Below are 26,040 nucleotides of genomic sequence, written 5' to 3'. Positions count from 1 at the left end.
TATTTAAAACTAAATAACTAAATATGGAAATCCTTTTTTTGGGCGGGGGTGATGTGGAACTATATTTCAGCAGTGAGACATTAAAGCTGCCGTCGTATTAGTGTACATGATGACTTGATAGCTCTATATTCCAACAGCTATTATGGATCTGAATTTTGAAATGTGCAAGTTTAACCCTTTAACACCGAGCGTTACAGTTTCTGAAAGCTGAGAAGTTGCCCGTCAGAGCCAACGTAATTTCACTGGTGCTGTTGCAGGAAGCCGGCGAATCAGCATCTTCGTCACCAGGGAGGAGAGCGTTGGAAAAACGCCAGCATGTAGTTTCCATTTTTCGGGGCCTGTTTTTGGACATTGAGAGAAAAAGTTAAACATATGTTATTTTAAATATCTGTTAAACTTTTCTCAATACAACTGGACAAATGGACAAAAGCACTTACACACAGGATCATTTTCTGGCCCTTGCTTTAAATAAGCAAAAATGTTAAAGGGTTAAACCTTTTAAAAGATACCTTTGCACTCATGATAAAATTAGCTTTCTGTCAACCTGCTTCAAAGCCAAATGGGACAGTAAACTCATGTAAACTATATAATAATAATAATAATATACATAGCACAGGTATGTGCTATTGTCCTGCGTGAGTAGCTCTAATCTAAGCTGATACTTGTGTGTTTTTACATCCTCGACTTAATTAAAGGCTCCGGCTGCTCCTTCAAGAGGGAAGGTGATGCAAATATTGGGAATATTTCCAACTGCTCTATAAAAAGCACCGTTGAAAAGGAGAGTGATTCTCTTTATTTAGTAATGAGGGAGCCACGGTTCAGTAACGCACATACACACAGCTGAAGGCCACACAGTGAGCCCAGCCACCACCTAGTGCAAGCCTCCCCCGAGCTCTCACATTGCATCAAGTCACCGAGTGACGGGTACATCGTCCAAGGCAGGGGGGAAAAGAGTGGTGAAACATGTTCCTCTAAGAGATCTCCTCAGTCAGTCGGGGGGGAACCGGGCTCACCGCAGCCAAAGCGGAAAGCCTCGACACAGACGTACTTCCAGGTCACCCCCGATTGTCTGAGTGCACTCCATGGAAACTGGCTGTGAGCTGAATGATTCACACTATCATGAATATTTGAGCAATCATTTGAACTCACTAAATGTTTCTGCATCATTATTTAAGTGACACGTACAGAAGAGTATTAGGGCCACAGGTTACAATAAATAAATAAATGAATAAAACAGCACAACTTCTGAGATTAAAGAAAAAGTCTGAATTCTGAGATTAAAGCCAGAAATCTGAGATAAAGAAAAACTCCTCATTCTAAGATTAAAGTCAGAATTCTAAGATTAAAGTCAGAAGTCTGAGGAAAAAAGTCAGAAGTCTGAGGAAAAAAGTCAGAACTCTGAGATTATAGTCAGAATTCTGAGAATAAAGACAAAGTCAGAAATCTGAGATTACAGAAGTAAGAAATAGTTCATGCCGTTTTATTTCTTTGTTTTTTTTCACATGTGGCCCTAATCCTCTTCTGTAGACGTCATTGTCTCTGCACACACACAAACCGGGCCAGTTTGGGGTAAGGGTTATAAGTAATGATCACCTGAATTAAGGCATCACAATTTGAAGATCTGTTACATTTGCAAATCTGGTTTCATCTGTTCAGTGTTTTAGGTACCAGAAATCTACTTAACATTTTATTTTTAATTGTTAAATTTGTAATTAGAATCAGAGGTGTAAATAAATTGAAGTGCAACGTTTGACCACTTTATTCCAATGCAATAAAACAAAGGTATTTCACAGCATAAAGTTTTATTTCATGCTGGATTAACCCACTAGGAGGCTCTCCAACCTCCCATTCGTCTCACCCCTGTGTGCCCTGTAATGTTCTGTCTCATACAGGTGTTGCCCTGTTAAATTAGACTGTGGTTGTTTCAAAGGGGTTTTATTTTGAAATCTGTCCTCTCTGGTGACAATTAAGCAACTGCCGCACAGTAAATGTGCAGAAGGATAAATGACAGAGGACAAGTTTGAAAAATTAATGTGGTTACTGACCACAGCTCAGTGCACGATGGAATCTGCAATAAGAGCTGGAAACTCTGCGGGTTTGTTTTTAAATCTGTGTAAATAAATCTCTTGTGTTTCAAAAGGTACATTGTGACACCCTAATGAACTTTAAAGCCATTTTTACAGAAATGAAGTGGCCCTTGAACGCAACAGTCCTCATCAAAATACTCAGCAACACCCGGGCCTGAGGCACATTTAGGTAAACTCATCATCATCATCATCACAGACACAGTTACGTTCACGAGCAAAAAGATTTATTCTTCATTAATTTTTTCATTATTCAAATACACTTGAAAGTTAAATAAAAATGTAACATAATGTTAAATACAATAAGTTAAAAGTAAATATCTGTTAAAGAGTGACCTATTACAGTGTGTTGCAAATTAATTTACGAATAAATCATTTCACATAAATACTGACTTCCTGAAAATGAAAAAAAAGAGAACATTTTCAAACAGTGCTTCCCTGTGCAACATTTGGCTCTTGGGTCGGGTTATACATTCTCATCTGGCTACAAGTTATGAGGTCTTTTATCAGGTTAGGCATTGTGAGTTCTTTCTTTGGTGTTGGTGTTGGATCCTTTGGAACCTCTGCACAGTTTACCTGAAAAGACAAGAAACCAGTTCGGCTCAGAGTCCCAGCCACAGTCAATGAACTTATTTGTAGTATTTAAAAACCTCCATAATAGACGAGCGACTTATGATTTGACAAATCGGAGTAAATACTTACAGATGTTTCCCTGTTAAACATCTCCAGGTTCCTCAAAAGCTTCCGCCCCACCTCCGTGGAGTTGAAATGTTTGTTCTTACACAGGATGGAGTGCAGCTTGCAGAAGAACATGTCCTGTAGGCAAGAGAAGTCACATAGTATAAACTTAAGAGGCCAGACAGGCACGCATATAAACATAAAACATATGCAAAATGAGAAGATTAAAAAGTTTCTCACCTCACAGTCATACTGCTGCTTTAGGTTGTCCACAAATTCCTGTATCACAAAAAAGTTAGGGAAGGAAATGTCAGAAATTGCTTCAGGGTTTTTCCTTTTCTGACAAGTTAAAAGAGTTAATAAAAAAAAACTTACAGTGGGAGACACAGACACGTTCCTAGCGTGGTCCATTATACTCATCAGGTTATGCCGCCTCCTGGGAGAGGGGCTGACGAGCAGAGCCGCCGAAGACACCAGCAGAAGCACCATCATCTTCATGACTGAAGCTCTTTGGATATAAACCCTCTGGAAGAAGCTGTTTTGACAAAAGCGCTCAAAGCGATGGCTCAATAACCAGCTTACAGCTCGTTCTGAAATCTTTGGCTGAGAACAGACGAGCTTATATTCGCTTAGCCCACGCCTTTGGGTCGCGCTACAAATGAGATAAGATCTAGTGGTTGATGAGAAACTTCACCAAAAAGTGAGCTAGGTTTCCCTGAATTGGATCCATAGAGCTGAATGCCCAAATAAAGGTGATACAGCAGAGTGGCTGTCTTTTCATATTACGTGAAATGATGGAACCAAAAACTGCAACGTTGCCCCGATATCTAAGCATCTCAGGTCGAAAGTGAAAGGGAAGCGATCGTTTCTCAAAAAGCAAGACAAACTTTTTGTGAAGTTTTTTTCCACTCGTGGATTTATGAACAAATAACATTTTTAGACCGCTCTTTTTTTTTACAAAGTGTCCAGTCAATTAGGACAATAACATTCAGTGTCAGTTTGACAGACAGGACACATTCTTCACATCTTCGTCTTCAGCACTTAACCGACGACTTCTCTGGTGGGCGAAACTTACCTTTTCGGTAACTGAACAATGACATAAGTAGTATCACAACAGCTTTTTCCCAGCTGCATAGACAAAAACAACAGGATATGCAAAATGAATAATAAAAACTTGCGTGCAGCTGGTTAATTATTGTACCCACTATAATGTGGATTACATCATGTAGGTCACCACAAGCTGATTAAATGTTTTGGCTGAAATATCTAAACTTACTATGAATTTAGTCAAACAAACAAAAAAATGAAACCTTAAAAAGATAAACGATTACTGTGCATTCCCACACGCGGGTTTGAAGACGTTGAGATCTGCTCAGTGGAGGTAGGACGAAAGGGAGGTGATACTGCACTTTGTGATTTCAGAGTTCTGGTCCTGGTTCTTGCGGATGCGGTAGAAATGTTCAATGTAGCTGGAGCGACCCAGCAGCTCCACAAAGTCCTCATCGTGGGTGATGATCAGCAGCTGGAAGTTGCGCTGGCGAGAGCGACTCTTGATGATTCTGGGGGGGAGAGTGGGCAGGGGGAGATAACGCAGTAAAGTGTTTTATGTAGTTTGAATACTTTAGAATATGGAAACAGTCGTTTTCTGCTTGTAACATTTAGAGTTGACTTTAAGCTCCTTGTATACAAAGCACTTCATGGGCTGCGACCAAGCTACAGTACATTGCCAACTCCCTTGTTAGCTATGTACTGCAAAGAAGACTCTGATCCACCGCTGCTGGTTAATTGGAGGTCGCCCACAACAGCCTTTGTTACTTACGCCCCTAAATTTGACTTAAATCTTTTTACTCTAGCTTTCAACAAGCTCCTTTTTATTCCACCCCCATGTTGTGTTTTATTTGCATTTAGAGTTTATTTCAAAGTTAAAATGTTTTTTGTTTTTTTTTACTTTTCCACCTATGCTGCCAGCTTGCCTCGACTCACCTCGCCTCAGCACGGCACGGTTTAGGTGGCGTTTCCACTACAAGATAGTACCTACTCAACGTGGGCGGAGTCATCACTGCGCGGCTGCATGAAACTGCCGTGACTTTGTTTTACACGCACACAAACGAGTGACGAGTGACTTGTAAAGCAGTTGTTTTCAGTGTAACTGAGTCGTTCGGAATCAGTTCATTAAAAATATTTGTTCAGCACTTCCTCCATGACTGGAGCACAGACTCCGTGTGAAATACAGCGGGCAGGGTTTGTGATGCCGCTCGCCAGACACCAGACTCCTCAGTTTAATATTGAGATTGTAGACATTTCCCTGGTAATTGTTGGAGATTAACCCACGTTTTATAGGATGGTTAAGTCTTTTTAACTGATCTACAGTTCGGCATCATTCTTGTGTCGGATGTCTCTTTCTGTGACCACACTCTGACCAATCAGTGGCTGACTAAAAAGTACTAAAAAGTCAGTGCCGAGTCAGTGGAAACGCAGCATTTTATTGTTGCATTTGCTTTTTAAATTTTGTTGTTACGGCTGGCTCAGGGAAACTTGAGCTATGTCACAGCTGGGGGAACTCCCATGTTGCACGGAGTGAGCGCTCCCTTTCTTTCTCTCTTCTCTCACTCCTTGTGCATGCAGACTACATCATGACCCGACACTGACCTTGTTTGCAAATTCAAAACGACAACTGAAAATACTTTAGACAAACAATTTTGCCACTTGCACACACACATTTCCATCACGCATAATTCACAAACTGCCGGCATAGCCAAGAGGAGCAGGAGGGATATGGTGTTTGAATTGTCTATTTAGCGTTCTGCACACGTCGTGTACACAATCTCACATTCTATTCTAGTAGTGGCAATTTGTTGCCCGGAGTTTGCTCCTCTGTGTGTTTCCTTAAACTCTTTGAACGATGGTACCAGTGGACTTCATGTCAGGAACTCGACTGAAAAGTGTCGTGCCACTCTTTAGCAGCCTGCACGGTCACTGCATACAGTCCATGTGGTCACAAAATGTGGAGGTGCTGGCAGTCATTCAAATCATCATCAAGGTCAGTGCGTACCAACGACATTTATTAAACTTAGGTCGTATTGCTACATTTGGGAATGTGTGTGTGTGGGTACTTACTCTACAAGGGCGTGTGCCAGCGACTCGATGTTCTCCCGGTCGAGGTTGGTGGTGGGTTCATCCAGGGCCAGGATACCGCAGTTGAGACAGAAGGTCTCTGCCAGAGCTAGACGGATGATCAGGGACGCCAACACCTAAACACAAACACTTGGATTATGCTATGAATTACTGAAAATGTACCGTCTCGTTGACATCTGCTGGGTCACATAGACTAACGGTATAATCTGGTACCTTTTGACCCGCACTGCAGCGTCCTCTCATGTCCAGAGCCGTGTCTCCTTTCACCATCACTACTCTGTAGTTGTAAACCCTCCGCTTAACAGCAGAGGAGTTCTCATCCACATCAGACCTGATCTCCACATATTCAATATCTGGAACGGAACGGAATATGGAGTAGTGACTCAAACAAAGGGTGGGTTGAGCGAGCCGGGACATGCACATATAAAATAAAGGATGTACCTTGACCCCTGTAGGTGCTACGCCATAGGTCTCTGATAATCTTGTTGATCTCGTCCATCTTCATACTGTGGAATTTCATGATTGATCTGAGGAAAACACAAAGGCACAGCGACTTATGAAGATTAAAATTTGAACTAAAACCAGAGGATAAGTTAAGGTGCCAGGAAAACAAAAACACAGAATACTACAGTGACCGAAAGGCTGACATTTTTTTGCAATAAAAGAGACGTGCATGGATGCAAGTGCACAATGGATGGAGTGCAAATTTAGCAATGAAAATGCATGAATCAAAAAGTAAAAGGGGAACAGTGAGACATGAGCAGGAGTTGGATTAGAGCGTTAGTAAGATGAAAATATACTGCAAATATGCAGAATACAACATATTCCAGTACAAATTGTATCTTTATTTAATTGCACTGAAATTGACACTAAAAATAATTATAAACGATAATATAAAAACAAGGAATGCATCTTATGTCAAAACATAAACACAGATATCTGTATATCACTGAAAGTGGATGTCGTTTTCCTGCATACCCAGAAGCATTTTTGCTTCAATCTCAGTGCTGAGAAAATCTTGTGCGGTTTGCAAACAATGATAACAGTTTAACCAGGAAAGCATCTTATGAACCAGATATGGTGAATGAACAGAGGAGGCATGAAGAGAGGAGGATAAGATAGGAGGAAGCAGTGCCGTCCTTATCTATCCATCTGACCAGTGATATCTCAAATGACAAATGACTTCCTATCGCATGGGCATAGATGCCAACTTACCAAGAAATGAATTTCATCAAAAATAAAATAATTTTTCATTCATCACATTGCTGATAAATATTGCGTAAAAGCATCTTTCCTCTGAACTTTGCAGTTTTATTATTTGAAAGTTTTGAACTGGAATAACATCATCTTTTTAATCAACATCCCTTTCATATGAATAGATATCCTAACATTGCAAAAAAATATGGACAAACTCCAAACTGTCTTCAATGCAAATACGGTTCATTTTTGATAGTAGGGCTACAAATAATTATTTTATTGAGAATTTCCTTGATTGATTGATAAATAGTTTGGTCCTTGGTATTCATTGAAATGTTAATCATGTTTCTTTGGTATAACAGTGCAAAAGAATGTCAGAATAAACAAGCCGAAAAATCTGATAGAAAAAATATTATCAGGATAGTTTAATGTAATCCCTGAACTGCAGTGTAGTGGGGGTTATAAGAATTATTTTAGACTGGAGAACTGGAGAAGGGATTGCTGCCTTGTGTCCATGCTGAAGTTAACCCCGATATGCTGCAATCGAAATGGTATGAATGAGAAGTTGTGAAGTGACGAATTCAAGAAATCTGCCGCACCGGAGGCTAAACCTGTGCCGTGTCCCTATAAGAGCACCAGCGCGCGACAAGCTTGACACTCGCACTCAACACTCACTGTGCTGTGTTACACGTATAAGCTGTTAGCTTAGCAATAATGGCTACTCACTTTCTGGGGTTTCTCTTCCTCTATAATACTTGCAAAATATCTGCCTTCATACAACATTTCTATATACATATATACAGTATATATATACATATACAGTATATATATACATATACATATATATATATACACACACATACATACATACATACATATATATATATATATATATATTTTTTTATTTTTATTTTTTTTATTTGACATATCTAATTGTGCACCCTGATATTCTAGATTCTACATTCACAGAGGGAGCCTGCTGCACATGGCTCTACTTTGTTATATATGATATGATAATAATAATAATAATTTCAGCTCATGAAAAAGAAATATAGAAAGTGATGAATCTGGCATGTTTATGGTAAATCTACCTTGTTGCTATTCACTTCCACATTGCAGATTGATTGTTGTAAGCAACACACGAGCCAGCCAATACTTGGTTTATAAGCCCGCAGTCTGCTCTGCATCTGTGACCCAGTAACCTGCTTAAAACACTTTCAATTTGAAATGGTTCAGTAGTTCATTTAGTATTTGCTTAACTCTGGGGTATTAACAGCAGCGAGTCAACAAAAAGGCATTATAGTGTAAATGTATTAAATGCCACACAGTGTATTGAATGTTTTTAAAGTCACATAAAGGGGAATTGGGGAATTAATGTGCACTGTCCATCATAAACAAGTAAGAAAACAACAGATAAACAAAATTTCAGTTATCTTCACTTTTGGACACTGATTAAAAAAAACCCGTATGCGACAGTTACTTTGTCTTCGGGGTTTTGAGCTATCATGTACTCGATAATCTTTTGCAAAGTCACTGACAAATGGATTTTTTCATATCGATTAAAATCAACATCCTACCATGAAAGCAACTTCTGTGTATTCAAACAGAAACTGTGACCTGGATGATAGGTCTGCTTGAAGGCTGCTTTCAGTCTTGATAATAATGTCTAACCCACACGTATGGGTAAATTGGTGACTGTGCTCTCTGCTCAGATGGTATCTGAAGTGGTGAGCTTACGCTTCCTCACTGCAACTAATGCTAGCTATAATTAATGATGTGGGATTGACTTAAGGATTTTTTGTGGGAAGAAGTGATTGTGGAACTAATTTGATTTGGATTGATTAGATTTTTTCACTTCAAACATATATTGGTATAAGGCTTTATGACCTGATTCATGCCTCAGCTAATCTTAAAACTGTAGTATGTCTTTTACATTCAAATCATACATACAATGTTAATGAAGCCTCTCGGCTCAACACGTCACCCAGCGACGTTCCCACACAGGGCACAGAAAGTGATTTCAATAAAAAAACAACATAGATAACCGCAAACAAGTGGGTATATGACTGAAAACACAACGAATCGCCAACACAAGTTTCAGAAGTGAATACTACTGCTCAAGAAAATCGGATGTTTAGCAGTTGGACGGAATAAATGCCTCTCCTCAACAATTCTGTTTCTAGTTTACAAACTAACCTATCTTTATGACTCAAACGATAAAAAAAATAAAATAAATATTCATACTAGATATATATAGAATTGTAAACTATATAACACTAACTAGTACTTACTGATTATTTTCTCAGGTGAGAAACGTCAGTTAAGTTTTTAACAAACGACTACATCATTAATAGAGCTGCAACTAACGACTATTTTCATAATTCATTAATCTGTTGATTTTATTTTTTTTTAATCGAGTAATCGTTTGGCCCATAAAATGTAAGAAAATGTTAAAAAATGTCCATCATTGTTTGTCAAACCTGGACATGATGATGACGATGTTCTGTCTTGATTTGTCCTCATACCAAAATGATTCAGTTTTAATGATTTCTTTGTTATGTGCAGCAAAGAAACCAGAAAACATTCATACCTAAGTGGAAACAATGACAAATCTTGTTTTAATAATGAAAAAAGCTTCAAACTAATTATTGATCGATTAATAATCGTGTAATTGAGTAATTGTTTCAGCTCTAATAATTATACTATATTTTCTACTACTGCTGCAGTGCACTAAGGATGTGTTTAAAATGAAGTCTGAATAAATGTGGCAATGCTGGGAGGGTTATACATTACGTGTAGTGGTGATGTTCGTCAAACATTACATTGCAGTGGCACACTTTTCTTCCCTTAGCAGATTTACCAAACGCAGAATTCACAGCAACTGTGACGCGTCTTACGGAATAGTCACTGTCAACCTACCCACACACACACGAACCTCACAAATTCCTTTACCACAATGACGTCACTGCTTCACTTAACCAGCAGTGGTTGGTGCCAACGATGCCAAAAAAAACAGTATACCTCCAACCTCTTAGACAACAATAGCATATAGTACATTATTGTGCACATTTGAAATGAATGCATGTTGCACTTCCTGTGAGGTAAGGGTATAACTACAACTGCATCACTGTGCAGCTCCTCTAACAGATAACCGTCATTGGTTTAACTGTCAATAAATTCCCCCACTACCACGACCTGGAGGAGGAGCAAAGGTACTGGCATCACTTATTCACAAACGACTTTAAAGTCTGTGATGGTTTTGATGACCTACAACTTCAAAGGGAAAAACAATGACAGATGTCTCATAACATGAGATAACTTAAGATAGTAGAGAATTCAAAGGAAGCGTCGCCATGCGTCACACCGACACTACAACCTAAATCAAGTAAACCTTCACTTGTTATGAAAGCTTTTTTCCTCATGGAGGTTGAATCTTTTTTTTTTCTCTTGACCTTTAATACTGTTTTCATGCTGCTGCTTTATTACTTTTTTTTAGTTATTTGATGTATGAATACTGAACTGACAAAGCCTCTTCCTCAAAAGCAGTGTTAATTCTATCTTCCCATGACGAAGATGAGACGATGACGAGACTGCACCTATGTCCTAAAACACTGACTAAGTCTATATGAACATGCGTTAGTGTTCGACGGAAAAAGACGAGACCAAAACTTCTTGCACGGAATAAAAACTAAGATGAAATGAACAAAATGACGATACGGTTAAGCCTTCAAAATATTCCAAAAGGGTTCATGTGCAGCAGCTTTACAGTATTTCCCGGTATGTGCTGCAACGCGAGACTATATAGAGCAAGAACGCCGGATATTTCTGCCAGAGCAACGACATAAAAGACTCGATATTTGGTTGCATTTTAAATACGATGACACTGAAAAATCTGAATTGCCTCCGATTGTCTTGACTGATCATCACGTATGACCTTTTCTTCTATGTGTAGAAACCACAGAACCAACATTCTTTTGCAGTAACTGATTTTTGTTTGTTACGTATATATTATTATTGACACATGAGAGGGCAACACTTACTGATCGAGGGCCTTGTAGTAGAGATCCAGGTCTTTAATGACCAGCTCGGTGGTCCTCATGACAATCATCTTGTTTTTGTAGCGTTCGTCGGCTTTGTCGTACTGATCTTCACGAAGCTCTTTACTGCAAGCGATCATTTAAAATAGTGAGTGCATTTAAATCAAGACAAATTATGCAAGTAACTCAATGTTGTACTGCTCGGTGCATTGAGAAAGCAATCAGACAAAAGGTGTGTGCCATTGCATTCTCACCTGTAATGCATTATCTCCTCCTCAAAGCCTTTCTGGCGACCCAATGCGATACTGCGATTCTTCTTCAAGTCTTCCAACTTGCGTTCTGCTTCACGTCGTTCTCTGGAAAAACACAGGAGACGAGGTAATATAAAAAAATGTGTCCAACTTCCATTATTACTAGCAGAATTAGCCAGATTTTACTCTCAAAATGCAAAAGTAAACTTTATAGAGTCATGCAAGGCCTGAGATTAAATGAGATGAAGTACAATTCATTGTTCCAACATATGGTTAATGACTGCATTGTGCTCTTACTGGCGGAGTTGCAAGACCTGTATGTTGCCCATCTCTTTCATGCGAGCCTCATGTTTAGCCACAACCTCCTTCAACTCCTCCACACGCTTCCTCAAGGTCAGGTTGTCCTGCAACCAGCGCTCCTGAACCTAAGAAAACAAAAAAAAATGTTTTACGTACAACAAGTACTGGGGGCGACAAGGTTCCTAAAGGTTTAGTAATAGAAGTTAGGGGCTGTCCACATGCAGGTGGTCGTGACACACATCTGTTAAACGTGTCCGTTTGATAATCCAGTCACCTACAGTCAACTACTGAAGAAAACTTTCTTTTATAAAATTACAGGACAACAGAAAGAGGACTCTAAAAAGGCCTTACCTTCTGAGTGTCGATGTCCTGACGGATGTTTCCCATCTCTTTGCTGATCTTTTCTTTTTGCTTCTCAGCATCATGAAGCTGCGTGTTAGTCTCCTGAAGTTCAGACTCTTTTCGCTGAAACAGGAGTAGTTTAAGTTCTTTAATGCTTTCAAACTTACAACCAAGCTTCTTATGAATTCAATGACCAACACAAAATGACAATAATGTACCTCCTTGTATTCATCTTTGCCCTCATCGATGTATTTGGTGATGTCTCTTTCCAAGGCGGTGATAGACTTCACTCTGTCTTTCATGGCATTGATCTAGCAGTGACAAACAATAATGTCATTATTTAATATGTACAACATATAAGAGGCAGCACAGAAGAAGAAAGGGAGTGGCGGTGGTGGTGGTCAAGCAAAAAAGAAGTATCACTAAAAGAGAAAAGGAGAGAATATATTCAACCTTATCCGATGTGAGTGAAATAACAATTTCTTGCTGAATGTCAGCAGAAATTCCCTCCTTCAAAAAGAAGAGGACAGTATAGGAGATAAAAGTGTAAATATATCAACCTTCTCCTGCCCTTCTTCCTGCCTCTGCCTCTTGCGCTCCACCAGCTCTTGCTTCTCCTGCTGGAGCTTCTCCAGTGCGGCAGACAAAGGTGAAAGTTGCTCTTTTGCTTCCTGAGTGGACAAAAGGTGAGGATGGGGAAAGGAGAGCATGGTGTATTAATGGGGAACATTCTTTGTTGTCTTATGGTACATGTAAAGAAATAACTAAACTTAGAAATAGGTCTACATCAAGTTCTCCGAGGAGGAAGCTTGCATAAATGATGTCAACAACAGAAATAAGTTACCCTGATGTCCCTGGTTAAAGCCTGTATCTCGGTGGTGAACTCGACACTCTGCTCTTCCAGCTGCTGCTGTTTCTGCATGTCACTGCTCAGTTGGAGCTTCTCTGCTTTCGTCTCGTTCACCGTACTTTTCAGCATCTGAATCTGATCCTGCTGGTCCTGGATCAGTTTACGCTTCAGCTCCGTCTTGCTGGAGGCTATGTGGACACAAAAAGAGTCAAAAAAGGTGAAATCAACGATGTGCAGGTGTGCACCAACAAGTCCATCAATTATTTAGGACGCTAAATAAGTGCAATAATGAAAGTTTCTTTCTGTGTAACAGTTCATCTTTGTTTAAAAATTGTTTCGATTTTTTTCCCCACTGTATAAGTGAGCCTGTGTGATATCTTACTTGTATCTATCTTGTGCTGAGTTTCTTGTTTTTCCTGACTGACTTGCTGGATGGTTCTGGTCAGGTCTACTCCCTGCAGTTTGGCTGCCTGTTGAGCTATTTTCCTCTCCACCTCTTTAAGGTCCATCTGGAAAAAATTATGAAGACACTAAGACAAAGAAAAGGCAGCGCAAAAGTGTGTGTATGATAGGAGGTGTACATCAACTTCCAGGATTATACTGTCTGTCTGTCTCAAATGCCAATTTCACTTCCGGTTCTGCTGAAACACAAAAGCTATAGACATTTAAAGTGGATAAGAGTGTATGATGAAGAACAGAGGCAAAGAAGACTGAGATTAAAGGACGCTACCAAGTATCTGTCCATGAGAGAAATGTCCTGCAGGCAGGCCTTGGCCGTTTCCTCCTCTGACATGAGGAGGCCAAGCACGTTCTCCTGTTCCTCCACATCTCCCTTCAGCCTTTCAATTTCTCTGTTCACACTCTGCAGACGGTTTCTCAACTCGGGCAACTCCTTCTCCTGAAATTGTACAATGGATTGCCTGAGAGACAAGAAAGAGACATAATTATACTGTGAACAGAGAGTAAAACGGGTTTAATAAGCCCCTATCATTATTCAGGACAGAAATACATCCGAGGCCTCCTGTAGATGAATGACTGGATGTCCAATTGAAAGTCTAACAGAGTGTTGTGATGAACATTAGATTGCCTAAGGGTTCACCTGAAGCACACATTTCCAGCTCTCATAAAATACAAGAGGGTATCCTTTGATTACTAGCTGGAATTACAGTGACAGAAGCAATTGAAAGTCACCGTGCTGTACATACCAATGCTTTGGCCTCTCGTTTATTCCCTGACACTTTGATTCCATCGATTGATATCACTACCACAACACTAAGTGTGATGGGGCTGTAATGTGCTTTCTACAACTTCTCTGTGTTTCTAATCTCTCATCATCTCGTTTCAGTACTTTGTATTTTTTTATTATGTATATATAAAAAGAAAAATGAGAAAAATTATGTATTTATGCTGAAAAATCTCTATTTTGATGCCTCTTAAAAACTTGATGCCTCTTAAAATCTATTAGCATCATAACCAACCAGTGACAGATCTTCATATCTCTGCAGTCACTGTAACCCTGATGAGTGTTATGACTGCTGGTGATACTTTTTCAGGGAATGCTCCACTGCCATGACACCTTAACACACAAGTATAAAACCAGCTGCACTCATATCTGACACAATTACAGTTTGGCTCGGATGGAGTATTCCTGACTACTGAAACCAAGCGATTTGTTTACTTGAGCTTGAATCACAAAGGAATACCATGTAGGGTTGAAACAATTACTCAATTAATCGATTACTAAATTGATCGTCAATTATTTTGATAATCGATTACGTGGTTTGGGTGTTTTTTAAGGAATTAAAACAAGTTTTCTGACTATTCAGCTTTGTGACTGTGAATTTTTTCTGATTTCTTTGCTCCATCCAACAAAGAAATCATTAAAACTGAATAATTTGTTGTTTTTTGGACAAAACGAGACGTTTGAGAACATCTTCCTTTCCAGGTGTGAGAAGCAGATTGGCATTTTCTGATATTTTCTGGACCAAAACAATTACTCGATTAATTGGACAGATTAATCAATTATGAAAATAATCGTGAGTTGCAGCCCTAATACCATGGCAGGTGTTTACTTCTGCAGGCTATGTCTCGGGCCATGAAAAGACAGCAGAGTGGGTCAATGATAAAATCCCAGTCATATGAGAACCTGGCGCCATCTAGTGGAATGCATGACAAATAGAGAAATAGAGGGTCTCTGATGTCCTATTGCCAACAGTTACTGACTTGTTTAAATTCCAAACACAGGCGATGCATTCTATATTTGCACTTGATGTGTGATCAGTGTAAGTTAATTGTTTTCATTATTCAAGTTAGAGACACAGCCACAGTGGCCTCCTTTAACACACTACACTGCTTGTATTAACAAAAGTTGTAATTTGTATTTGAAGAAAGTGTACAGTCTGTTATATATCGTGTTTGAATAGATATTTTTGACAATGGCAGTATTCAGTATTAAACAAGTTTATATAAATGAGTAAGGATTAAAGTTGATTTTTAAGACTTAAGATTTTACAGAGAATTATCAAACCTTAACACACCTTTTGTAACAGTGAATTTATTTGATCTTGTACTGTGCATGTAGTGCCTTGGCTTACATGTAGTGAAGTTGAATGAAATGTTGTTTATCATTGTTTGGTCTGCTCTTTACTTGCAGAATACGAGGTTTTCTTATTTTAATTTGTGACACTAAAAGAACACAGCAAATTATCTGGTTGCAGACAATCAAGTTTTTAGGATTAGGAAAGATTTACTTATTTTTCCCATTTGACATCATTGGAAATGAAGATGCTACATTCCATTATAAGGATATTGCCTTTTTTTTATTATTTTCTGAAATATAAGAGATATAGTAATAGTAATAGTGATCACCACAGAATAGCCACACTTAAGGACAGTTTAAAAGGTAATGAATGTTCAATTCCAACATTCAATGAACTGGCATTGTACACTTGTAACACCATACCTGACCGGTTTGAGAGACATCATCTCATCTCTCTTCCTCTCCTTCCTCTTCAGGTCCTGCTCAGTGTTTTTCAGCTTGTCTGGCACGAGCCGTAGTTTGGATTGCATGTCACTGATAACATCCTGCAGATCGGACTCTGACGGGAATGTCCGCTGGCAAACAGGGCAGCAGGGTTCTCTCTCCTCAGTCAGCTGGCTGATGAATTGGGTGTACACTGCCGTGGCTCCAGCTAGCATGGCTATACAAAAACAGATGGAGAGGGAGAAATGATAGCCGATACAATTTGAGTAGTCCTGCCAGAAATGTACTCCTTTTATTGTACCAATAGAGACTGAATACTGACACTATACTACTATTACAAGGTATTTTACTATATCGCCCAGACTGAATCATCCAATTTTCTTTAGTTTTATTTGAGAACTAATAGTAAAAAGATGACAAGGAGAAAGAAGGAAATCAACAGAGTTTATGTTCAGTGCCAGGCTACATCTCATTCTACTGTGTTTCTTGTACATCATTTACCTCTTTGTTTGGATACCTTCTCCAGATCATCCTGCAGTTTGCCCAGGTCCTGCTCCAGATCCTGACTGCCACACACATTGAAGAACTTCTCTTCATCGCTAACTAACTGCTGCTCCTTCTTACGCAGCTCAGAAGCAATGTGGCTTTTGTTCTGCTCATTTGATGCCAGGTCCTTACTACAAGAACAAATTCAGTCAGTGCAACAAAAGAAACTTCGAATAATGTTCTTTGTTACGCAGACAAATCCCACTCACTTGAGTTTGGCAAGTTTATCTCTGGTACTGTTGATTTCCCGAGACTTGGTGTAGATCCAGTCTTCCAGCTCTCGCTTGTTGGGAAAGTGACCCAGTAATGACACCAGGTCCTCGCTGTGACGAGACTTGATCTTACGCACCTGGTCTTCCTTCTCGGTCTAGAAAAATGGGAGTGGAAAGACAAAAGGAGAGCCCAAAGAGAGATGAATGAAGAGAGGAGCCGGTGAGGAAGACGGAAAAAATTAAAATACTCATGTTTACCAAGGGGAAATACACATGGGACAGAAGCCGTTTCTCATGTTTTGTTACGTTTTATAGTGTTTTCTGTTTTAGTCCGAGACCAACCAGGGGTCAATGATTCAACCCTATGAGTTACACATTACATTACCTTGTCTTTCTTCAGCATCTCCATTTGTGTGCGTGCAGTAGTGTGTGTGTTGAGCATTTCCATTTCTTGGTCAAGCTGCCTCTGTACACGGTCAAGTTGAGCCTTTTCTCTCTGGAGCTCCACGACCTCAGCCTTCAGTTCCTCCACATTGGAGCTCTCCACTACGCTCTGCAGATCTCGCTCCTGAGAAGGAAAAACAAACACAGTAAGGTGATTTTACAGACTTATCGGAATGAAAAGAAATGAAGAACCTTGCGAGTCTGTCGACTCACCACTTTAGCCAATTCATTCTCCAGTTGTTGCAGGCGAGAGGATGAACCCTCCAGCCTCTGCAGCTCTGCTCTGACGTTCCTTAATTCTTGCTGCTTCTTTCCCTGCATGTCTCTCTTAAGCTCCACGGTTCTCTCCAGACCAGTTTTCTTATCCCTCATTTCATCGATGGACTGCTGCTTCTGTTGCTCTTTTCCCTGCAGGTCTGCCTGAGTAGATAAATTGATGAGCATTATACAACAGGGCTACAAAATAATGACACAATGTCAACTATCGTGATTCTAATTTCTTGGGTATGAGATACTAAACAAAACATGGGGGAAAGCGGTGTGATCATTGAAGAAATTCTTACCATAACCTGACTGATTGTCTCTTTTTCCTGCTCCAGTCTCTGAGTGACATGACGGTGAAAGCTCTGGAACTGAAGAGCGGTAAAGGGCGGTCGGTCATAGCCCTCCATGTCCAGGAAGGATGACAATTGGCGGACCTGAAATACAGATAGGGGAGTGTAAATTGTGTTATAAGTGGTAGTACAATGACAATAAGTGATCAACAGATCATCTCTTCCCCTTCTTTCATTGCATTCCATTACTAAACTGCAGACCAAGTGATTTACAGTAACCACATTTAATATCCATGGGGACCTCAGATGGACGTGTCAAAATCTTTCTCTTACCTGAGTGTCACGGTTCTTGATGTTTTGGGTGTGGCGGTCAGCCTCCAGCTGAAGACGACCTGGGAAAAGAGAGGGGGGGATTTAAGCAGTCTTCAGGATATATCTTTTTATGCCATCTGTATATCACTAACATACTTTATTAATACACACATATGGATGCAAGTTGTGCCTCATACTTCAGGCAAAATATCAGTAAACAAAGAAGTGGATCAAACAGCTGATCCTGCAATTCTGATCATATAAACAAACCTTGTTCGACAAGGAGATCAGCCTTGACTCTGTTGAGTCTCTGACACTCTCGGCCAGCTCTCTCCAGCTCCTTCTGGCAGTCTGTCAGCCTCCGCTCCTTCTCTTTCACTGTCCTCTGGTGGTTCTGATAAAGCTCCTGCAGCTGCTCATCTGAACCCTGAAACACCTGCAACATACACAGTTAACTTGGTTAGAGTAACTTCCAAGCATGACAGGTACAGCTTAGAAAACTGTCAGGGACAGTAGTCTGTCTCCATCATCTAATAAAATATATAAATCATTTTGTCTGCACTGTTTTGGTCATAACACAGAGAAACACACAATGTCTTCCTAAAAATTAAGTTTAACAAACAAATAACAATTTCATAATTCAAAAAAATGATGCGTCATCATTCTGTTACCTGTTCCATTGTTTCTTCCAGCTCCCTATTGTCTTCCTCCATTTGTTTCTTCCTGCTCTCCAAGGCTTTGATGTCATTGTCCAGCTTTATCACTTTCCCAAGTCTTGTGTCAATATCCATCAGTCGATTCTGAAAATGATAAAGACACTTGAATAATAATGTACTGTAATGGTCATTTCTGATACATGTCCAAACTCACAAGTCTGTCTCCAAGACAAATTGAATATTTAGAATTCATATGTTGATTGACATAAATATAAGTATCTGATGCAATTTTAAAACACGTCTATATTTTTAGTGCCTAAAAGTACCATAATCAGCACTGTTTAAAACACAGAAATTCACACAATACATCATCAGCCCACCTCAAGTGGCTCTATCTTGCCCTCTATCTGCTGTACGTTATCCTTCGACGCCATCAGCTGAGCTTCCTTGGTGGCTACAGTCTCCCTAATCTGCTGGGCCTTCTCCTTGTTCTGCTTCAGGTAGCGCAGCTCGACCTGACACTCTTTGACTGTGTGGGTCTGTGCCAGACGCAGCTGACGCATCGTGTCCAGAGCTTTGATATACCTGGGAGCAATACAAATGTTAGTAGGTTGTTATTTTCACTAAGGTGCATGCTTGCATGTAATGAGGGGTTTGCTTTACTTTGTTGCAGCAAAGATGGAGTCAAACTTGTCTTTGAGTGCCTTGCCCTCACTAAGTGGCCAGTTGGATTCTTCTTGGTGGCAGAAGATGACATGATTCAGGACAGGCTTTGATACACCCAAGGAAGAAATCATCTCCCGGTCCAGTTCACCACACTTGGACGACAAGCTCACCTTCTCACCACCTCTAAAAGAATAATGTTAAGGTCACATGTAACAAAATTAATTTTAGGTTCTTAAATTTCACTTCAAGAATGTTTTTCAATATTAATCAAAAAAAATAAATGAAGAGTGTGGCCTACTTAAATCGTGTGATGACCTGCTCTAAGCTTTTGAAGGTGTTGCTCTTTGCCTTCTGAGTACATGACATGGAGCGCTGGACGGTGACTTTCTCTCCATTAACATCAGTGAATAAAAGGCGAATCTGTGCGCGCACGTCTGTCTCATGGGCGTCCTGAAATTCACACAACACAAATTAACCTCTGAGACAGCATGTGTAATCTTCAGTAAATGTAAATGTTTGCACAAAAGGCTGTGGCACATTGTGAAAATATAGAGGTGTATGTAAGAAGTGTCAGGATTTGTATATGATAGTCATTGTTAACTGCTAAAACATGGACAACTCAATTCTTAAAATCTGTGATTCGCGAGTAAGCATTAACTGACATAAAGTGAGCTTATTTAAAAAAAGTGAATTACTTAAACCAGTACAGGAACATGAGCTAATCTTACCTTTGGATCATGAACAAAGGCCCCTCCTTTTGATCCTGGGGGAAGTTCACCTGACGTTGCATACTTGAGACACTCAATAATAGTCTGAAAAGATAAACATGTCACATTGATCATGAATTATTACATGAGCATTGCATTTAACAAAGTGATATTCATTTCCTCTAACTTTTTCCGTAGCCAACTTTTTTGGCTACTTGCATAATAAGAAAACAACAACAAAAAGAACCTCGCTCTTGTTTTTCATTGCAAGTCATGCTACACAGTTACCCTTTGCTCTTAGGACAGACTCTCGTACCGTTTTTCCCGCTCCATTGGGTCCAACCAGCACAGTCAAAGGAGCGAGGAAGGATATTACTTGTTTGTCTTTATCCTCGACCCCGAAGCTCCTCACCCCAAGGATGCTCATCTTATCTATTTTTGACATTTTTACTATTTTCAAAAGGAGAAAGGAGAGGGCGAGGGACAAGGTAAATTCATGACGTACATGAGCAGCAGTGATACATCTTGCCAACTTCAAATTAAAGCTAAAATAAAACACAGTTGAAAAGGTGTATTTGCCAAATTCAGCATTTGGTGGAGGCTGCAAATTTCGAGTGAGACAAAAGAAATTTAAGCTGACAAAGTAAACAAAGACTTTTACCTGTGATTTCATTTAAAAATGTTCTTAATTAAAAACAGTTTAAAGCTTAATCTCTTGATCACATAAAATATTTAGACAAATACTTAAAAATCCAAAATACTTGACAGTTCCACATTCTTAAATATAAGGAACCACTGCTTTTCTTGATGTTAATGTACTAAATTAAATATTTGGAATTTTTGGACTGTTGGCAGTGGTTCAATCGTGAAAAGAAAGCTTCAAACAGATTATCAAAATAGTTGACGATTAATTTAGTAATCGATTAATAAATTAATGAATCGCTCTAATTTATATCGACGTGTCTTGTGAGTCCCTGAGGCTTGGGCACCTTGTGGTGCATGACTCTTGAAAATATCATCTATCTTTTCATCTATATACTTTCCAGCGGAGACATAAAGTAATTGGACTTTAACTTAATAGACTTCCAAAGTTAATATCAATGGGAAAGCACATTCATTCACTCACTCTGCTTCACTGCAAGTTAAGTTAGTAAACCGTGAAACCGATGCTACACCTGTCAACTCAACAGCCTAGCTAACGTCACACGTTAACTTCCTGGTTAAAGTGCAGTGTTTTAACACTGTCCTGTTAATAACCTCCACATAGCAACATGACGGTCATCAGTAGCAGCGGTTTACAACCTTATTTGCGGCCAGAGTTCACCTCACCTCAGTTTGTTGTCGTTATTGTTGCTCTGAAGTTAATTAAGTTGAGGTTTTTTTTTTCCCGCTGTAGGAGATGTAACGTCATGGGCTCCAACTTCCGTCTTCCGGCACATAGAACGTTACCGTATAGAAGTTCTATGGCGGTTGGAAAACAACGATTTTGATGCATTACCGCCACCATCTGGTATGGAGTGTGGGATCTAAATGTACTACTACTGCAAAATAAATAAATAATAATAATAATATACATATATATGTATATACACATACACATGCCTACATACATTTGTATGTATATATACAAACATATATATATATATATATATATACATACATATATATGTGTATTGTGTGAACTGCACTGCTGTGTGATGAGTGATCTAAATGTCATGACCAAAATAAACATATAAATAAATAAATACATGTACATATATATATATATATATATATATATATATATATATATATATATATATATATATATATATATATATATATACATACACACACAAACATACAAAAATAGTGGGAAAAAATAGTGAAAAACCTAGAACTTACATCCCAAACAATCATCTTTGTGGTTTTAAGAAACTGACATAATATTTTATATAACAGTCACTGAATCATAACTTCTCTTTCCCTTTGATAACTATGACACTGAGAGTGCTAAGCACTATACCCTCTTGTAAATTATTGTCTGTATGAAACAAAATAATCAAACATCACCTGTCATTGAGCAGGGTCTGGATTCAACCTCTCACTTCCACACATTAACCACAAGAGGACAGTGTTTCCTCAAGGAAAAAGCAAGCACTTGCTGTTCTCCTCTCCTCTCAATTGTCCCCACATTTGTTGCAATATTGCTGTGAGGAATTTGGCCATTGCCGCATATCAGAATATAGCAGCTGGTTAGAGATGCAGATGAGATGGCTGTTCTACAAAATAACAAATTATTTTGCAACCCATATCTCCATACGTTAGGAGATGAAATGCAGTCCACCACATTTATGTACTTAAATTTAACTAAGCAGAAACAGATGGTATAGCGAAGGGCATAATACTTACATGACAGATTGTGTGTGTGTGTGTGTAAGAAGGGGAGGAAAGAATTCATGAAAATAAAGAAGTAAAGAGGTGAGTTATTTTTGAAACAGCGTTTCAGGTTGAAGCACAGTTTGCAAACATCCACAGGGACCTGCAGGACTAGTGTTCACCACCTGCAGTTAACCCCCTAAAAACCGGAAAACATCATCTCACTGCACACACGCACACACACACACACACTCACACACTGCCACACACTGCCCTGTGCTTTCAGCCCACTGATTCAGTCTGTCTATTATCAGCCCACTCACTCATTGTGCCTCAGTCTGTTCCGCTCATGGCTCTCATTCTATTTTCATCCTGTCCTGACATGGAAATGTCACAACCTCATTGGACCACTGGAGCTATTTATTTGCATGTGCGTGTGTTGAATATGTGCATGCGTTTGAGTGCGACTGCACACACAGACTGACAGAAAGTGCAAAAGGAACAAGAAGTTCAAGGGGAAACAAAGCAATAATATCACTGATGGGAAATGAGTTATTCTTTATTGTATGAATGAATAAAATGAACGTTCCTGGACTGGCATTAAATGATCGGTTGCCGACACAGAAGACAAAGTGACAGACTTACCTTTCACTGAGCTAAACTCCTCTCTCAAAAATTGCGCTGCCAATGTGTTTATCTAATCCTGCGAGAACTGTTGGATGACCTTGCCGCCGCTCGATTACTGGAAAACATCTTGAGTGAGAGTTGATATGAAAGAAGAAAAGGCTCATTTATTTAATGGCATGTCACAGTGCTCCCTGGCTGCGTGATGGATTGAGATTAAATGATGCCAAGCACAAAGCCAAGCGTAATCCTTCAAAGCAATTATCAGTTTTATTCAGAAGCGGCTGTTTTTCCAAGACAAACATTTTCCTTTCAGCAAATTGCTGGAGTTACTGTAAACACCACTGAAGCTCTGCGAGGGCCTGCTTTAGCCAGGGGCCTTGGAGTGGGATGAATCTGAGCTGAAAACACAGACAGAGTGAGTTCTGAAAAGCAGCGTTTCCCTCTCATCTCCCTAACGTCCAGTGAATAGTGAGTTGTCCTCTGCCTCACCCCCTCCTTTATCTGCTATTTCCTTTTCCATCCCCAGTCGAAACACAGTGAACCTGGAGTCCTTTCAGCTACTACTTTGTGATTTGACTAAAAGAAAGGTTCACATCATGTCATTTCAAGTCGACTCAACCTATTTGTGCATGAATCATCTCTATGTACTGTTCACTGTCTGATTTTAGGATTTGACTCATTCTGAGTGACTTTTTCAGTTCAAGTTGAACTGGTGCCAATCCCAGCTGACATAGGGTGAAAGAAACGAAATATTTTGTCCACAAATATTAGTTTAAGACTCTAGAGAATGGCACAGTCTTTGTTGCCGTTTTTAAAAAGCTCAGCAGAAAGATTCCTTACACCTTTCCTTTTCTTCCTTTTTCTTTCAAGCCACTTTTAGCTTGTTCGTCAATAAAGGCCCTTGCTCTTTGTTGTCATGCATGGCTGCACATTAATTCACTCACTTTGGGTCAAAACAGGAGCCAAGGACATGACTGATGGCAGGGTCACATAGTTTGTGAAAACAGAGGCAGGCAGTTGAGACTATAGATCCATGCCATTTGCCAGTGACAACGTGCTGCATGTGCACATTTAGCACTGTTAATTGGATATATCCTATTTTTATTTGCATGGTGGGAGCTCAGATGTCAATTTACCAATGCCTATAAATACACGAGAGGAATGAAATTGTGTCAGGATGAGAGACGGTTAACAAACCAAACATGTCGAGGGAGAGAGGAGGAGACGAGAACAAGCCCATGTGTCGGCTGCGCCCGCAGCTTATTGTGACTCATGGTTACGTTACATTGTCGAGCCATTTTTAGCAGCTGTAGTGTGTTGAGAGATGGATATTTGATCACGGATATTTTAGGGTAAAAGGTATTGCAGCTGTTGCACCTAATTTTTGTATTTGGTTTTGCATATCTGCTGTGTTTTAACTGATCTGTAAATGATCTGTTTTGGACAGGTCTCTCCCATTTCTAGCTCACGGGATTCCCTGGTTAAATAATAAAGGTTATATTAAATCAACAGTGCAGTAGCTGCACCTCTTATCATGCTGAACAAACACTGGATGTGGACACATAAGCACGACTCTACAACAGTCTCAGTTTTAAGGAAAATAAAAACGCCTTTTACTGGTCTTGAACAAAACAGGATTCCAAAAAGCCCAAGGCAACAAAAAAACGATCTTTAAATAAGGGCAAGGACACAGGAGACTCGCAGACAGGTGAGGGATAAGGATAAACGGGTGAAACACATCAGGGCAGGGCAGGTAATCACAGAGGAGGAGGGGAACTTCACAGGACGCAGACTCTGAAACGAGAGGCAATGGGAATTATTACAAAATAAAACAGGAAACAAAACACAAGGCAACTCGGGATGTCACACCGTGATGCCTTCCTTTTGCAAGTACAGGGACAAACAGCCTGCACATGTCATATACAGTAGGTTTAAAACAGCAATTAAAGGGTTTTTTAGCCACAAATGTGCCCGTGCAACACTGAGCAAATCCAAGCGTGTTATTTTCCATCTGTGAACGTGAATGATGTCCTTACACCGTCAAACAAAGTCAAAGACCAATAATCTTATCGTGAACAACTCTTGTTGAAACATTGCAGCAATTACACACATAAAAAATGGCTTTTAGGGAGAGAGAGAGAAAACCCAGCATGCTGTCTCTGTGCGCCCTCGGGAAGGTTTCTGCTGCAGGTGACTTTCTAATCAGGAAAACAAGTGGACATTATTGATTAAGAGCCGGGTAATTGGATGAAGGGAGGGCGACAGAGAGCTTTGGTGCAGAAATGAGTGAAACACAGTAAAAAGGTGGCGGAATAATGATCACACGTGTTACGGTCGTGATAGGCAGTAATGAGGTCGTTGAAGTGTGCTTTCCATTTGTGGCTCTGTTAGTGCAGCTCCTTGGGCTTAAACATCTATATGGTAATACCTACATATAGACGTTAATCTGGTTTTTCATGCAGTGGATGTAATCTCAATTGGACACAAATGGTAGAGTGGTAAGCTGCATCTTGAATTAATTATAACAAATTAGATTACGAAATGATCAATATACAGCATGTTCTTTACAATAACATTGACTTTCTTGTCAAAGGACGATGAAACGAGGATATGATGTGACGTGAAGTGTCTCGGATGTGCAGTATTCTGTTGGATTTGTTACACTGCCAAACATTTACAGTTTCAAGGTAACTTCAAAGTGAAGCACTTTTTACATCACACAGTGCGGCAGACTAATATTTTCCTCCACTTCTCTTCTAATAATAACAACCGAAAAGGTTGAAGGTGATGAAAATGATTGGTGGCTCGAAAAGTAAGAAAGGCAGCTTTAACTCACTTTAACTTCCCTATTTTATGGTTAACTCTTTACACACCAAAGTGTCATGATAAAAGCTTTGTGTTATTTAAGAATCAGAAGAGGTGTCCGGCACACACACCTTTACAAGGCCTTTACGTGGCATGTTGGAAAAGCAGAGGTGTAGAAGTACAGCTATGACATTTACGATCTATTTATTCTATAGATGCTATTATTTTTGGGCCCAACCCTGCACCAGCAGTGAAAGTGTGCACAGCTGATTTGCTTATACCTATATGTGAAAATA

General features: G+C 39.6%; 1 protein-coding gene across 2 annotated transcripts; it reads right to left on the bottom strand.

Moving 5' to 3' along the window:
* Positions 1 to 3,707: 3,707 nt before the first annotated feature.
* rad50 (RAD50 homolog, double strand break repair protein) lies at positions 3,708 to 21,374 on the bottom strand. Of its 2 annotated transcripts, XM_044042660.1 has the most exons (28): positions 21,284 to 21,374; positions 20,271 to 20,404; positions 19,976 to 20,059; positions 19,546 to 19,697; positions 19,245 to 19,430; positions 18,962 to 19,166; positions 18,597 to 18,725; positions 18,196 to 18,361; positions 17,947 to 18,005; positions 17,623 to 17,757; positions 17,273 to 17,479; positions 17,001 to 17,183; positions 16,613 to 16,770; positions 16,359 to 16,534; positions 15,837 to 16,074; positions 13,605 to 13,794; positions 13,257 to 13,383; positions 12,869 to 13,062; positions 12,585 to 12,695; positions 12,243 to 12,335; positions 12,034 to 12,147; positions 11,680 to 11,807; positions 11,386 to 11,487; positions 11,135 to 11,257; positions 6,339 to 6,424; positions 6,111 to 6,250; positions 5,880 to 6,013; positions 3,708 to 4,321 (listed from the first exon to the last, which is right to left on the bottom strand). In XM_044042660.1, the coding sequence occupies exons 2-28, from the start codon at positions 20,397 to 20,399 to the stop codon at positions 4,135 to 4,137; spliced, it is 3,936 nt and encodes a 1,311-aa protein (XP_043898595.1). In that variant the 5' UTR covers positions 20,400 to 20,404; positions 21,284 to 21,374; the 3' UTR covers positions 3,708 to 4,134. The 2 variants fall into 2 exon arrangements, with proteins under 2 accessions (XP_043898595.1, XP_043898596.1); XM_044042661.1 differs by lacking the exons at positions 19,546 to 19,697; positions 21,284 to 21,374 and having other exon boundaries at positions 20,271 to 20,357.
* Between the last annotated feature and the right edge of the window lie 4,666 nt (positions 21,375 to 26,040).

The sequence above is a fragment of the Solea senegalensis genome, linkage group LG13 (assembly GCF_019176455.1).
Source record: "Solea senegalensis isolate Sse05_10M linkage group LG13, IFAPA_SoseM_1, whole genome shotgun sequence".
NCBI lineage: Eukaryota > Metazoa > Chordata > Actinopteri > Pleuronectiformes > Soleidae > Solea > Solea senegalensis.
This window is presented reverse-complemented; position numbering and strand designations above follow the sequence as displayed.

What these genes read in the sequence shown, in the direction of transcription:
- rad50 (XM_044042660.1), bottom strand. Translation starts at nt 20,399, where the DNA reads ATGTCAAAAATAGATAAGATGAGCATCCTTGGGGTGAGGAGCTTCGGG. An exon ending in CCAATGGAGCGGGAAAAACG is followed by an intron (nt 20,060 to 20,270) that starts GTACGAGAGTCT and finishes TTATCTTTTCAG; the next exon opens with ACTATTATTGAGTGTCTCAA. An exon ending in TCAGCACAAGATAGATACAA is followed by an intron (nt 13,063 to 13,256) that starts GTAAGATATCAC and finishes GTGTCCACATAG; the next exon opens with CCTCCAGCAAGACGGAGCTG.